The following is a 16,444-nucleotide window of genomic DNA, read 5'->3' as shown; positions in this document are numbered from 1 at the left end:
TAAATAGGAAACATGGTGATTCTTACACCTTTTGTGTGCTTTTTTTGACTGGAATAAACTAGCAGGAAGCTGTTAGAGTGGGTTATTTCATCTCCCCATGGGAGCTGGTTTTGGGAAGAGCTGTGGTTGGTCCTGTGTGATGGTCAGGAATGACGGGCTGGGGCAGCAGTGTTTGAAAATTGTATATATATATAATATTAACTATAACTTTAAGTAGAAAAACATATTTTTCAATGTATTATTTTCTCTTACTGTCCACCCACTGTCATTAATATTCAGGGAGATTGTGTGGCTGACTTCAAGTCTTCTCTTTCCCTCTGGAATCAGAGGACTCCCTTTCCTGAGTTATTTTTTTCCCACTTAAGATGTTTCTACCACCAGCAGCAAATTGTTTGCTGTGAATACATTACATTATTTTTTAACTGAGTGAAAGTAACTCTTTAAGGCTGGAAATAGCTCAGAAGAGAAACTAGTGGTGTGTTTAATATGAGTGAGTGGTTTTATTTCCATCCCTTTGTCATCAGAAGTGGGAGCAACAATGAAATAATTGGGATGCAAAGGAAAACTTTATATTCTGCTTTGTTTCTCTAGAAGTTGGGCTGCAAATTGTGGTTGATCATATTAGAAGTTTGGGAGGAGGCACTTCAGGCATCCAGTTGTGTCACAGGAGCACTGAGATGTCCCTTTTCAGATGTTTTAATGAAACATGGAAATGCAGGTAGATTCTTATCAGCAGAAGTTTGAGTTGTCATGGGAGATATTAGAAAAACCTGAAGTCAAACTGCCTGATAAAAGTCATTTCTCTCTTCATCATCTGTGTGAAGACACAATAAAATAATCCTTTTTTACAGGTAATTTTGCTTAGCATTAGTCAAGAAATGTGCTTAGGAATGTGAACTGCCTTCTGTGCAAAAATACTGAATATTGTGTACTTAGAGGCACTGTTTGAAGATGCCTGGGAATGAAGGGCTTGCCAGAATTGTTTTCTATTCTCCATACTGTTTCAGAGCTCCATGGGTTTTCAAAGACAAAAAACATTACCCAGAAAAGCTGTCAATTTGTTCCCAGTCCCTGGTGAGGCTGTTTCTGTGAACACCCAGGGCTGAGTCAGTGGGTGACTGTGGGCTGGGACACCAGTGGTAACATCTGCACATCTGCTGGCATTTCCTAACTCTGGGCTGCATGGGCTTAGAGATGGCCATGGATGCCAAAACAAAGCAGGACTCACCTGTACTGTGTCTTCTGTTTCTGTTGGATTGGAAGAATAGTGAAAAATGAATGTGTGTTTGAAGGTCTGAATGTCAGAATTACTTTCTGGGAACGTGGAAAAGCACCAACACAATCTTTAGGACATTTAAGAACTTTGGGGTTCCAGCAAACTGAGCAATAAAAGAGGTGGATTAGCATCCTTGCCTGCTCATATTGGCAGCCAGCTCTGCCCCTGCCCTGCAACTCAGTTTTGTGTCAGTGGGAGCTGGTCCATAGAGAAATAAAACACAGATACTAATGGGGTAGCCAACAAAAGAAAAGTATTCTGAATCCTGCCTTTTTGGGTGGTTGGGATAGCTACAGTCAGCTTTCACAGCAGAATTATCTGGTTTCCTCTGTTCTAGTCTAAACCCGGAAGTATTTATGATGTTAGTAAGTCATTCCCAGCTCTTGGCTGTGTCCTGTAACAGGACAGGAGCTGTGAGTGTCACTGAGGTGGCACTTTGGAGCTTCACTGGTAAAACACAAGAACAAGAGAATTCAAACAAGTCATAGGAACAGATTTGGGTCTTTTGAACTACTTGTCTCTTTGTCCTGTGGTTTGTTTCATTTTTATCAGTGTTTTCTTGTATGTTCTCTCTGTATGTATTATTCTTGTTTTCTGAATGAGTTTGTGGGATTATTTTGTGGAGGGGGAATAAACAACTGCAAAGGAAAGAATGGCAGGAGAAGGCAGATGGTGGGGAAGGAGGAGGGGAAGAGGTGGCTGGTACCTGCAGGGATGGGTACAGGTGTTCAGGGCAGAGGTTTGTTGGTGCAGGAGAGTTGGGTAAGTGGGGGTGGGAAGGTGGCCTGAGCAGAGGTGAGGGGGCAGTGGGCAAAGGTGCCCCTGTAAGTATTGATTGGTTAAGTTTGTTACTTCTACAGAGGAGGCCAGTGGAGATGCAGAGGGGAGAAGAGCAGGGAAGGAACTTCCCTTCCTGCCCACATGGTACAGGGTACTCTGCCCCTGAGATACCCCCAGAGCTGTGTACAGGGGTGGGCCCCAGCACAAGGACTTGGAGTGACTCCAGAGGAGGCCACGGATGTGCTCCAAGAACTGGAGCCCCTCTGCCCTGGAGCCAGGCTGGGAGAGCTCTGGAACCAGGCTGGAGAAGGGAAGGCTCCAGGGAGACCTGAGAGCCCCTTCCAGTGGCTAAAGGGGCTCCAGGAGAGCTGGAGAGGGACTGGGGATGAGGGATGGAGGGACAGGACACAGGGCATGGCTTCCCAGTGCCAGAGGGCAGGGTTAGATGGGATACTGGGGAGGAATTCTTCCCTGTGAGGGTGGGCAGGCCCTGGCACAGGGTGCCCAGAGAAGCTGTGGCTGCCCCATCCCTGGGGCATCCCAGGTTGGATGGGGCTTGGAGTAACCTGGGCTAGAGGAAGGTGTCCCTGCCTGTGACAGGGGGTGGAACAGATAGTCTTGAAGGTCCCTTCCAACTGAAACCATTCTGTGATCGATTCTATGATTTAAAGACATTAACTCATCTTCCTTCAAAAAAAAAAAGGATGATAGAAATATCTCTGTTAAATATCTGTAGCAGACAGACTTTTTACATGGTGATGACAGATGTAAATTTTGCAGTGCAGTTTTTAAATTTATTTGTTTTGAGGCTGTTTGCCTTATCAGCCTCCTCAAGGCCAGGGCAGCTGACTCTGCTGGGCCTTGACAGGCAGCAGAACAAACAGGAGGAAATGAATATTGTAACATTAGAAATGAAATCATGCCATTCACAGTTGGCTAAGCCATGGAATCTGTGTCATTCCTCATTACTGGTGTTACAGTGCCTAAAGTTGAATCAGGAAGGGAAAAGACCAGTTCTGCTTTTCACTCCTGCAGGAGGATTGTTTTATTTTAAATAACCCCCGGACACGTGTCCTGTGTGACTGTGGGTGCAGCTCCAAGGATATTTGTGTGTCAGTGGTCTCTCAGCCTGGGTTGCTTGAGCTGGATGGTGGGCTCTGATACTGTACTGCTGGTTTTCAGTTCTGTGCTGGTTTAAAGGTAAACCTGCAGGAGAAATGAGCCCAACTCAAAAGAGATTACAAGTCAGCTACACTTTACTAAATAAAAAGGTTAAAATCAATAAATACAGCGATACAGAGAGAAAATTGGTTTTAACCCACAAAACCCAAATGTATAGCCCACCGCCCTTGGGGCATGAATAAAATGGTGCTCGTTGGCCCCTGTGCTGAGCCCCACATGGTTCCTCCGAGTCCAAACTAAAAGGAAGGGAAAAACCTGTTGGTGAGGATGATGTCGCAGCCTGGTCGAGAGTGGCAGTCACAGTCCTGTTGAGGTTCTGCTCCTCCTCTGGATCACATGAGTGGTACCAGGAGTCCCCAGACCCTAAGATTAGCTATGCTGAGGTTCAGGTGGGAATGCCCAGTACCTCCCCCAGGGCAGGGAGCTTCACAGTGGGTGATTTACTCTGTGAGCCATGGGATAGTTTGGAATCCTTGATGGCCCATGAGCAGACATGACCCCTCGGGTATGAAGGTGCTGATGGTTCCCCAGAGGGGAGTTACCACAGCTGAGTCATCAGCATGAAGACAGGAAAACTTCCCTGTCTCACACAGTTCTCTAACACCCAGTTTGTACCTGAGGGGACAGGTGTGCCCTGGGCAGCTGCTGCAAATGGTCCATTGCTTACAGTTCATGAGAAATGACACAGAGAGTGTTGAACACACAGCTTTGGTTACACCCACACAGTGATAAACTGATCTGGACCTAAGACAAATTCCCAGGACAACTTCAGTATAAAAGAAACCACTCACAGCTGTTTAAGCTGTGGGGAGAGCATTGAAGCTCAGCAGCCACACTGGAAACTGGAGCCTCAGCTCTGCTGGGCTATAGTGGGTGTAGTTGGTGCACATTGTACAATCAACAGCCTGTGCCACAACTGGCACTTTTCTTAGAATCACAGAATCACTGAGGTTGGAAAAACCCTCTGAGACAATTGAGTCTGACCGTTCCCCCAGCACTGCCAAGGCCACCACTAAACCATGTCCCCAAGTGCCATATCCACATGTCTGTTAAATCCTTCCAGGGATGATGACTCCACCACTGCCCTGGGCAGCCTCCAACAAACTTGGTGACCAAGAGGGGAGAGGTCCCTTGGGCCAGCGGGGAGCCATGGATACTTGATGTGTCCTCTCAGCCCAGAACTGGCCATCTCATGAATGCTGGGAGAGCACAGGGGCTCAACACCTGCACTGGTGACTTTTCACTGCTCAGGTGAACACCCTGACCACTGTGCCACGAGTCCCAGGGGCTTCCCTCAGGGCACCTTGTTAAACACCACCCTGACTGACTTGAAATACTGAGCTGGTCCTGTTCACAGCTGTGATTTGACCCTGTGTAGGTGATGAACACACCTTGTTCTTCACCATCTGCTTCCCTTCAAACTGTACAAACAAAGGGACTTGTAGTCCCATGGGTTCCCTGGAGCTGGGAAATCCACAGCTCCTTGTGCTGCTTGGAGGACTCTTCTGGCACATGTTAATCCTGATGTTTCAGTCAGCATCTCCATGCAGGAACTGGTGGGTTGGGTGGGCCTCCATCAGTGTTGAGTCATCAGAGCTGGTTAAAAGGTGATGGTTAAGTAAAGAGCGTGACAAGAGACTCGTAGAGGGAAAGACAGCAGAGCCAGGTGTCATGCCTCTTAAAGTGTGTGTTTAGCTTGAAGTATGGGATGAAGGTAGAGGAAGCAAACTTAAATCATTAATGTGCATTTGTCACATTATCGGATTTAATGAGTAGGTGTAACATTGGGTTTGGAGCACGACACAATTTTATTCCCAGTAGCACATACACTGCCTCAAATCCAGCTGCTGTCTTGCTGAGGAGTTCAGCTGAGAAGGAAAAAGTTCAGAAGCATAAATTGGGGTCGGACAGATTTCTCAGTACTTCAGAAGATCTGAAAATGAGGTTTTTCAAGTTAATTTTTAAATAGGGCCACGAAAAATGCCACCTCACATTTTCAATGCCACTGTAGTATCAGAAATGCTGTCATGGAACCACAGAATGTCCTCAGTTGGAAGGGACTCTCAAAGGTCATCAAGTCCAGGTCCTGGCCCGGCATAGGACACCCCACGCAATCCCACCATGTGCTTGAGAGTGTTGTCCAGATTGCTGTATTTTGGTTAGGTACATTCACAAGTGTCTGTTGGCATCACTCATGGGTATTTAGTTTGGTGGAAACCATAATTTTGAGGAGGTTAAAACAAGGGTTTAATAAGAGCTTAAAGGAATCTGCTGGTCTTAAAATTATGTCCTTGATTCCTCTTTCTTGTTCTTTTTTGTGTGTGTTTTTTTACACATTAATGACATTAAATTCATCATACAGAAGCATCTCTTTCAGTTCGATGCTCACCATCAGATTCAGGTTTCAGGTGAGAATGGGAGACAGGGAAGTGAAGAGGGGTATTGTATTTTTCAGAGGTTAATGCCCTAAAGCAGGAAGTCCTTGAGGGACATTGCCATTTTTATTGTTAATTGAGAAAAGAAATTAGAAACATGGAGTAAATGTTCCATGCAGCTTATACATATATTCATTCCTTCTGATGAAATTCTCATTCATACCAGTTTCATCAATTGAACGCAAAATACCACATTGATGGGAGATTCCCAGAATTAAATAACACATGGGGTTTTTTAACACCACTGGCATGGGGGGGAACCCCACAGGGAGTTGTAAATTCTGTGACATTAGAACGTAATGAAATGTGAATGTTTGGGCTAATGGCAGTTCCCATGGAATTATGAGGATGGAGTGTGTCCTTTGGAAAGCTCTGCCATCCCATGTGGAGGGAGGAGAGCTCTTTCTCTGCCCCTTGCATGCAAAAGCTGAATAATTGAAGTGGGTGTTGATAGAATTTTGGGATCCTGGCTGGAATTGGTTGTGGCAGCCCCTGAGGCCGAGCAGCCCCGCTGTGCCCTCGCTGGTTCTGCCACCATGGCAGGTCTCCTTCTCTTCCTCACCACCCTCAGTTCTCTGGGGCCAGATGAAACAATTTGGTACAGAAATATGGACTAGAATTTTTAAACCTCGTCTGAGGCTGGCTGTGAGATTTGGGTTAATTCTGCATTTAGTGCAGTTCATTTACTTCTATGCACAAGATAAAAAATACTTGAGTTCCTTTGGACACGCAAGGTTGTTTATGACTTTATAGTGTTCATTCTCACTTGTTTAGTGGTGCTTTCTGCCTCCTTAAAGAGTGAGGTTATGCTCAGATAACTTTCCCCTCTGGCCCATGTCAATCTTTCCTATTAATTTCCAAATTTTACGTCTTTAAAAAAAACCAAAACAAACCCAACCCAATCCCCTACCAAAAATATAAAAGGAAAAAATAAATAACCCAAAATAAAGCCCCAAGGACACTGTGACACGCTGGTGCCTGTGCCCCCAGCTGGCAGCCCTGCCCAGTGCCAGGGGCAGCAGTGCCACCACGGGCACGTGTGTCACGGCACAGTGTCACTGCCCGTGGCAGGGAACAGGAGCTCTGTAGCAACGCTTCTTGTATTTCTCTTTTTGTAGGTAAATTCGGTAAGGACAGGATTGGGGACCAAGTGCCCTGTTCCGGTGGCTTGCCCCATGCCCACAGGATTAGCTCCTGGAACTCCACCGTCCCTGCCGGTGCCTGTGCCAGGGCCCGCCCTGGCGGGCACGGTGACACCATATGTGATGCCTCTCTGTCAGTATGGAGGAGTGTTCCCCACGCCCACACCCGTGTACGGAGTGCCGTGGCCAGGGCCGGTGACACAGCCCGGGCTGGCTGGGGGGCCCAGCATCGTGCGGTTCTCGCCCCTGGGCAGGACCTGCCTGCGCATGTACCCGGTGCCGCTGCAGCGCCCGCCTGCCCGCACGCCTGGCCCGCGGCTGCACATGACCTAGCGCTGGGGACCGGCCCTGGGGACCTGGGCACGGGGACCTGGGCACAGGGACCCTGCTGTGGGTGACCCGGCCATGGGCACCCTGCCACGAGTGACCCTGCTGGGGGTCAGTGGGTGACCTTGACATGGGTGACCCTCTCATGGATAACCCCATCAATGGGTGACCCTCTAGTGGGTAACCCTGTCAATGGGTGACCTCTACATGAGTGACCCTGTCATGGGTAACCCCATCATTGGGTGACCCTGCCATGGGTGATCTGCCATGGGTAACCCCATCAGTGGGTGACCCTGCCATGGATAACCCTATCAATGGGTGACCTTGCCATGGGTCCTGGTGGTTCTGACGCTGTCCCATGGGGTGTTTGCTCTGTGGATGATCCGTGTGGAGTGAGGCGGGGCCCACGAGCACACAGCCATACACTGACCGCATCAGCAACCACTGTGAGGCGGCGTCACAACAGGTCCTTTGTCCTTATGGCAATATCTGCTTCTGTCCCATTGCTGGAGACACTTTATTCCTTGTGTTCTGTTTCACACTTGCCATCCTTAACGTTGATGTACTTGAATTGATGACTAGCAAATTGTACTAACCCTGCAGGAGTTCAGTGCCTTGAAACTCAGCTTTCCAGTCCCACCTGGAAAGAGATGTACAATTATTTGAAAGGTGTATTTTATTTATAATCTGCTTGCAAATTGAAGTTCTTTTTATTTGCAAAGATATCACAGGTTTACAGTGGACGTTCCTCATCAGCTTCATTTTGCTGTAAATGCTTTCGTTTTTGTTCACGGGTTGAATTTTCATTTCTGAAGCTTTTAAAAAACAAGTAAGAATTGTGAGGTGAGGTTTGTTTGACACGTTTGTTTGACACACTGATCATCAAACTGTTTGTGTTTGTACAAGGAGTAGTGAAGTGCACATTGTAATGTAGGAGTATTTACAGAGTGATCCAAGGAAAGTGCATACAAGGACAGGGAATAGCTCCAGGCAGTGCAATCCATTCTCCTCCCCAGCCTGTGGTGAAGTTGTTACAGACAGCGACTCACTGCAGTGACAGGCAGCAAACACTGTTTTCCTCTGGATCAGCAGCACATGGGATTTCATTTCCTTTCCCTATCTGGGCTTTTATAATTTAGTTCAATTACAAGCTTATGCATGTTCCATAAGCGAAGGAATCTAATGGAACTCTTGATCGTAGGAGGACAAATCTCCAGGGGACTGTGAGACCTGTGTAAGTACAGCACTCGTGTTCCGGCTCCGACGGTGGTGTCTGGCCACTGACAGTGTCCATGCTAAACCAGAACAAAAATGTGAAGCTGTTCTTTTTCATATCTGACACTTCAGTTTTGGAGTCTCACTGCCTTCCGTTCGGAAATCTATTTATTTCTCGACCTATTTATTTAGTTATTTATTATTATTTTTTTTACCAAAGTTTCAAGCTCCACGTGGCACAGACACCTCTCCTGTTTGAAAGTTGCTTTTTGCCCGTTTTACTGTGCATAGAGTCTCCACCTGCACCTCAGTCTAAAGGTACAAGGTACCCACTAGACCTGGTTCGCTGCTGGTAAGTCTCCTTCCCTCGGGAAGCGCCGTGGGAGCGTTGCGGGTGCAGGACCCGGCGCGGCGCCAGCACTCACCCACGGTGACGTTCTGTACCATCTGCTCCAGGGCAGAGACGTCCCTGCTGCCAAGCTGTGAATTGTATAGTTCTATTGTACCTCGAGCATTATTCCTGTCTAAATTAATTTTGTTTGTACCCTTTGAATATTATTCCATCAATTCAGTTAGAATTGAATTTTATAGACGATTATGCAGAGTCTTCTGCCTGGGCAAAATACTTACTGTAGTAAGAGATTTCTGTTCTCTGTACCATGTATCTTTGATTTGTTTGGGTTTTTTAGATTCATGTCTGTATGCTTCATGAGCAAACATGGAAAATATGTTCTCACATCGGGTTCCCTTCGGCTCGCACTGAATCCTACAGATTATGTCGCTATTGCCTGTATAGTCCATCCCTTGTATACTGACAAGTCAGTGGCACTAAAAGCCCCGAAAAATTGTATAGATTAAAAAAGAAAAATAAACATTTTGTGCTTGAAAATGGTGTGAAAAACCCAGTGTTTTCCTACAGTGCAGAACTGTGTCAATTCCCAGCTGTTCTGGGTAACTCTGCGTTGCTTTTCCAGACTCTTTCTTGTCCTTCGGTTGTGTGGCAGAAGCAGATGTGGTGCCCCCACTGGTTCTGGGGCTCTCCTCGTAGCCAACACCTCCAGCAGCTGTAGGAAGGAGGTGGTGCCCTGGGAGGTGCCCTGAGAGGTGCATGGTGCCACCTCATAGGGCACAGTGCCCCCAGTCCCTGCCTGTGCAGCTGCTCCTGGTGTTGCAGATCAGAGCAGACTGGGCTGGAGTGTTTGCCGAGTTCCTTTGAGCAGATGGTGATGCACTTGAAGGTGCTGAATTTGGTTGATGGGCTGCTGTGCTACAGAGCACTAGGCAAGTCCTGAAGTATCCTGGCAGCATTTACTGTGAGGAAGCTCAGCCCTGTTGCCAACACCCTCTTGGCTGTCACCATCATCAGTTTAGGCTGCAGGAGAAAGGAGGGAAGGGCATGCAGGTGTGACACTCCCGCTTGTGTCTGTGTGTGCACCCACTCCGTGTCTTGGCTGTGTGTGCTCCGTGTGTGGCACAGGACGTGCCCCCGTTGCATGTGCTGTGCTCCCGAGGGGCAGCAGGGCACAGCTGCAGCCTCCAGGCCATGTGGCTGCACCTGCCTGTCACCCCTTCCTCAGCACAGCTCAGGAGGTGATGCTGCCATTGTGGCATCATCTCCTGATGGCCCTCCTGGCTGCAGCTCTTCTGGCTGTTCGCTTCAAGCCGTGGGTTTTTTGCCCTCAGTTGTGATGTTTGTGCTTTGATCCTCAGTGGCAATTAAGCAAATGACATGAGATTAAATAAATGGGGCAACTTCTTGAGCAAAAGGTGAGCCAAGGAGTGAGAGGGACCTGAGAGGTCTGTGCTGCACCATCAGAGGTGGATCTGTACCCAGTAAGATCCCCTGCAGATCCCAGAACTGGACTCATTTTATTCCTGACTGGACATTGCTTCAATGTGCAGCAAACAGGTCAAACCTGCTGATAAAATTCCTGGCCTCCCAAGTTCCAGACTTGCCACCATATCCTGTAGCTCCCAGCCCTTTGCTGACCCGTGGGAAGTCAGCACAGATGCTCAGTTTTAAATACCCCATTTTGATGAGGGAGCTCACAGATCCCCCAATTTTCAATCTTTCCTTACAGAAACTAAATATCTTGAAAGAATATTTTAACCTCCTGAGTCACACAGTCAGTAATAGGGAATCTTTTTGAAACTTCAGGAAAGTTTCAAAGTTCTCGATTTGGGAAGTTGGGAAAGCAGTGGAAGTTTGCCTCTGTGCTGTTTATTTGGCTCTCTGATTGCCTTGTGTCAGGATGGAACATCCGAATGCGCAATCACATCCTGCTTTCCCACCCCATCCCCAGCTTGCTTGGAGTGGGACTGGGTGTTCTGAGAAGGAGCTGCTGCTGCCAGTGCTGCTCATCTGCCACAGGGTTGCAAAGCTGGGCACTGCACATGGCAGGGAGAAACACTGGAGTGCTTTAAGGCTCTTTTGCAAATCTGGATTCAACCTCCCTGGCACAGATTTCACCCAAAAGATTGATGTGACATTGACCCTTGCAGTTTGTTTGTGTATTTAACTCTGGTCTCCATTGTACAACTTGAAAAAGGAAATATTTTTTAAATTCCTTTAGAAAAGAGAAAAAAAAAATCTTTAAAAACCTGCTTTAAAGAGGAAATGTGGTACAGAGCAGTTGTGACTGCTCCATCCCTGGAAGTGTCACAGGTCAGGTTGGAAGTGTCTTGGAGCAACCTGGGAATAGTGGAAGGTGTCCGTGGGTGAGATGAGATAATCTTTAAGGTCCCTTCCAACTCAAACTGTTCTGGGACTCTTATTCGTTAACCATCAGTGCACATGTATCTCCAAAGTGGTCTGTTCTTGCTCTCAGCTGTACAACTTCCTTACTTTTCTCTGCAATCCTTGACAATGTTGGGGATCAAAGGCAACACGAGGGACTGAAGGTGAGACGTGGCTGTTGCTGTGCTCCGACAGAGGCACTCATGTTGGGGACAGGGGGCTTGGTGCTGAGGGGCAGGAATTCTGCAATGAGCTGCTTCCCCCAGTGGCAGGCTGTGTTGGTTGGTGTTTGTGGAAGGAAATCACTAATACTTGGAATCAGTAGTTTACTTGGGCTTTGTCAGTGGTATCCCCTCAAGTGTTTTTCATGATCCCAGTGCATTACTGTCAGGTCTGGGGACATTCACAATTTTTCCAGACAAGTTCTATGGACTCTTGGTGGGTCCTTGTTGGTTTTATTCAGTTTGCACATGTTTGGGTAGGAAAAACATCTGCCCTCACACATTCCTTGAAAGTTGGCTTTGGAAAGTTGTAACCAGAAGTCTCCCTTCTGAAATTATGTGACCTCAGCATTGCTTTCCCTGTCATCTTTCCCTGCCCCCACAGTGAAGCAAAGAGTTCGAGGCTTTGTGGGTGAGATTGAGATTGGCTATTTTGGCAAAACCTGCCCTGTTTTCTGCCTTGCTGCCAGCTGGTTCCTCCCAGTTTTCCATGGATGCTGTTGGAAGTGTTGGATCAGAGACAAGTCACACATAAAATAGTTCCTGACTGTGTGTAGTGTCCCAGTAAGGTTTCCTTGCCTCCTGCCATTCCTCCTGTGCCCTCCTCAACCCCCAGTTTCTGGTGGTGCCTGTGGGTCAGTGTGGGCATGGTCTCTGCAGAGTGTATGAGCAGGGAACTCACTCTTGTCACAGATAGATGAGTGTCTGATATGGGATTGAATTTATGAAACAGCAAACCCATAATCTCATGTTATTTCTGGCTATGGCTATTTTTATGGATTTGAGTCCTTGGGGAACATCTCAGTGATTTGTGGTGTTGGGCTGTGCCTGACCTGTGCTTGTACAGACTGAGCTTCAGTGGGGTTGTGCGATGTGCTGATCTCTGTTATTTGATCCCTGACCATCATTTCCCTGTCTGTGAAGCCCCAAAATGAGCTGTTGATCAGAGAGGAGTTGTGTGGTGACTGACACATGTTGCTGCCCCTTGGCAGGGGCAGAACCTGTGGCTGTGGAGCTGCCCCTGTGGATGCAGCAGGACAGGGAGGCTCCAGCCCCCACCCTGCTGCTGCTTCTATTAATGCAGCTCAGCTCCAGAAGGGCATCATAATGAGATGGATTTTAGGAGCTGTCAAGTCACAAATTCTGCTTTATGGAGGAATTTGTTGCCCAGAGGGGTTTGGATGTGCTGCAGTGCTGACATTGGCTGTGTCAGCACAGAGATCACTTACACCTGATTCATTGGGAAGTTGGGCTTGGAGCAGGAGGCAGCTGCTGGTGTGAAGGATGTGGTGCTCTCTGCTCCCTTCCCAGGGATAGCTGTGGTGTGCTGTCCAGGCTGTGCTGTGTACTTTTGGATCTGTATTTGACTGTAGAACTTCTCCCTTGAAATAACTTCCTCATGAAGAGTTGAGGGGCTGTGTGGTCTGAGCCTTCAGTCTGACACTCAGGGCCTCGGGAAGTTTTAGGGCTCACTTGGTCACTGTGGAGAGGCTGCTCACAGACAGCTACTACAAAGTATCTGTTACAACAGGGAAATTCTCTTGATGAGCTCTTGGTTTTTCCAAGTCTGGTGAGTAAGGGGTGCTTGGATGAATTTCTTTGGATGTAGTGCAACAGGATGGATGCATGGTGGATATTGGGCACGTTGTTGTAGTTGTGAAGCAGATGGAAAAGTTGGAACTAGTTTTTCCCCTCGGAAAGGGGCAGATCCCCACACTTTGCCTTTCATTACTGAGGTGCCAGTGAGTGCCAGCTATGGCAGTGTGGCTCTCGAGCTTCAGGTGACAGGTGAGAGCCTCTCCAGCCACTCTTCTGGGGACTTCTTTGTGCCTGTTGCAGTTTTTGTGAGGTGTTCAGGACTCTGACAATTTGTAAAAAAGTAGATTTAAGAAGAAATAATCAGCTGCCAGTCATTCTCAAACAGGGTTTCTTCAGGTCTGACATAAAATAGCCCCCAAAATATTTACTCTTTTGTTGTTTTTTTTAATTACTTTGCCATTAAGGAAAAACCTCCTCAGGGTTTGTTTGTCAGACTGGACAGACTGCATCGGGTATCTTTGTCACCATTAGGCAGCAGCTCCAGGATGTGCCATCCCTGCCTTTGTCCCATTACCAGCCAGCGCTGGGTATAACCTCATTCCCTGATCTCTCCAGTGCTGTTGCCTACTCAGCCTGTGGAAGCTCAGACTGACTTTGGGGTAAGAATTGAGGAGGTTGTTGATGAGCTGAGCACCTGGGAGGGTTTTCTTGAGGAGCCAGGTGCCCAGGCTGGCTCTGCCTGGGGTGTTGTGGCTCATCCACTACTGCCATACTTTTTTTTTCCTGGTTACCTGGAGACAGTTAATTTTGTCCTGTTATCTGGGTGAAACTCCATGCCAAGTGCTGATTATCCATAGTGAGCAGGTGATGCGGTGGATCCAGGTGGGTCTTCAGAACTGATGTTGGTCAGAAGCTTAGGGAGAAATTATGATCAAGATGTGATTTTTCTTCCCTTGAAAGTCATTCTTCCCATGAACAGGCAGAGCAAGGAATAGGGGAAAGAGAAAGTTGGGGCTGCATTTAACAAAAGCAGAGCCCAAACCACAGAGACCTGGTAGGAGCTGTGCCAGACCCCGATGGCATCTTCACCATGTGCTGCTCCCCTGCCCTCCCTGCTGCTTCAAAGGTTGTCTGCTGCTCCAAGAGTTCCCTGCTGCTCCAAGGACTCCCTGCTGATCCAAGGACTCCCTGGCACTCCAAGGGCTCCCTGGTGCTCCAAGAGTTCCCTGGTGCTCCAAGAGTTCCCTGGTGCTCCAAGGACTCCCTGCTGCTCCAAGGGCTCCCTGCTGCTCCAAGGGCTCCCTGCTGCTCCATGAATTCCCTGGTGCTCCAAGAATTCCCTGGTGCTCCAAGAGTTCCCTGCTGCTCCCAGGGCTCCCTGCTGCTCCAAGAGTTCTCTGCTGCTCCAGGGGCTCCTTCTGCTCCAAGGACTCCCTGCTGCTCCAAGGGTGCTCCAAGGACTCCCCAGTGCTCCAAGGGCTCCCCAGTGTTCCAAGGGCTCCCCGGTGTTCCAAGGGCTCCCTGGTGCTCCAAGGGCTCCCTTCTGCTCCAAGGGCTCCCTTCTGCTCCAAGGGCTCCCTGCCACTCCAAGGGCTCCCTGCATGTGTTTGAGGGCATCCCAAAGGTCTGCTCCGTCAGGCTGCGATCCCACAGCAGTGTGCATATGTCTGTCTGTGGAGCAGGGGGCTGGTGCATGTCCCTGGGAGCATGTTCCCAGCACAGCCAGTGTGTGTGGTGGGTGTGTGTGCTGTGGGTGGGGGACATCTGGTGGCATCTGGTGCTGCTGCTGCTTCCCCCAGGGCTGTGCCCTCGGCACCGTCGCTGCCCTCGGTCCTGGTCCTGTCGCTGTGCCCTGCCCTGTCTGTGCTGCATTCCTGCCCTATGGGCTGCCTCCTGTGGGAGGCTGATGGATCCCATCCCTACCTGGGTGGGGCATGGCATCCCTGTGGCCCAGGTGGAGGGAGGTCTCTTCCAACTCAAACCATTCCATGATCTGTGATCCAAGGCTTGGCTCTGTTTCCATTGGACAAGGGAGCCAAGCCTGCAGGTATGGGGAGCTGGTGCCACAAAGTACCCCAGCAATCCCACCATCCCTTTGGCACCCCCACTCAACATCACATTGCTCTCCCCTCCTCCCCCAGCAACAGGGTCCTATAGGCTGGGCCCAGCGCTGGGCATCTCTGCTGGCTCTTTCCATCTCTGCCTCCTGGTTCCTCCCCCATGGGAAGCAGAGCTCTGGTCTGAGGGACCCTGCAAGGTGCTGAGATACCTCCACCAAAATAAACATTCACCCCGCTGAGCTCTCAGCATGACAGCTGGTCTTGGTCTCTGTTTCCTTGCAGCTCCACACACTTGGGGTCCATGAGCTCAGATGGCCCCTTTGGGGTTTGCTTTGGGTTTTCCCAGATGTGAAATCCATGTCTGGATTTTTTTCTTTTAGATTCTGAAAAGGAGACCATCCGCAACCGACCCGTGGCCACCGCAGCTGCCGTGCCAAGCGCAAGGCCCCGGCGTGGCTCAGGAGGAGGAAGAGGAAGATGGGAAGTGATTTTTTCATGTGTGAGGAATTCTGTGCCGTTCTGGTCCCTTCAACGCAATTTTGTAACACTTCTTTCTAGTAATTTTTTTTTTATTTATAGTTGAAAATACAAAAGTGTTATGCAAAAAAAAAAAAAAAAAAGAAAAAATAAAGGAGAATTATTTTGGGGGAAAAGGATTTTGTTCCAAATTGTTCCCTTCTGTTGTGAGCCAGGTTTCCATGAGCAGCAGATGGAGAGGAGGGAGGAGGAGGAAGAGGAGGAGGAAGAGGAGGAGGCACTCCTTCAAATGCTTTTTGTTTCACACAGTTAATTGTCATTTAAGCAATTTTCCAAGCAATAAGCCAGGCATGCATACAAGAGAGATAAGTTCCAGTTCCATTTAAATTTCTCACCATTTTTTTGTAAAGGTGGGACTCTATTTTAAATCCACTTAAATCAAGTAAAAAACCCTCCAGATCCTGCACTGGAGAGTCAGTCTGTGTTTGTCACTTCCCTTTTTACCTCTTCTTTTTCTCATAGACAGGCCACATTTTCCTGCCAGACTTAGAGTTTCGAGCCACTCTCATTTTAAATGTAAGACTAAAACCCTTCCACAAACCAGTGTGTAATAGGAGCCATTTTTAAGACTCTAAAGTGCCTTCAATGAGCTGAACCGAAGCAGAGGGGGTTTCTTTCTCTGGGGTCACTGGTGGTGGGTTTCAGCTGGGTCCAGGGAATGGACAGAGCAGTTTGAAGCAATAACCTCAAAAGTGATCATTTATCAAAGCACTGCACACCTCTCATAAAGAAAGCTGGGCTAGCACTGTCCTAAGTTGTGGGGAAGTGCTGCTCCTGCAGTTCCATCTGCCCCAAGCTCTCTGCACCTCCCTGGCTGCCCCCTCAGTGCCAGCCCAGGCTGTTCTCCCCCTCTCACTCCGGTGTTTGATCCCAGAGCCATAGGAATTCCACCTGTCTTGGTGCCCCTTCCTCGCAGCTGGAGCCTGGTGTTCTGTTTCGTTGTTATCTGCCATGTCTGTCTCTTCCAAATCTCAGTTCTAAATAATAAATCTT

At 48.4% G+C, this 16,444-nt stretch overlaps 1 protein-coding gene across 6 annotated transcripts in view; it reads left to right on the top strand.

Moving 5' to 3' along the window:
• The window catches only part of WNK2 (WNK lysine deficient protein kinase 2), a 131,056-nt gene extending 114,612 nt beyond the window's left edge, over positions 1 to 16,444 (top strand). For 5 of the 6 annotated variants that reach the window (XM_071550922.1, XM_071550918.1, XM_071550920.1 and 2 more), the window contains one exon: positions 6,792 to 9,233. In XM_071550922.1, the coding sequence (XP_071407023.1) occupies positions 6,792 to 7,148 (357 nt within the window). In that variant the 3' untranslated portion in view covers positions 7,149 to 9,233. Of the gene's footprint in view, positions 1 to 6,791; positions 9,234 to 15,294 lie in introns of those variants that run through there. The other variant, XM_071550921.1, reaches the window with a different exon arrangement.

Source organism: Pithys albifrons, chromosome 3, assembly GCF_047495875.1.
Source record: "Pithys albifrons albifrons isolate INPA30051 chromosome 3, PitAlb_v1, whole genome shotgun sequence".
Classification (NCBI taxonomy): Eukaryota; Metazoa; Chordata; class Aves; order Passeriformes; family Thamnophilidae; genus Pithys; species Pithys albifrons.
Note: the sequence above shows the minus strand (reverse complement) of the source record. Positions and strands in the feature narration are given on the sequence as shown.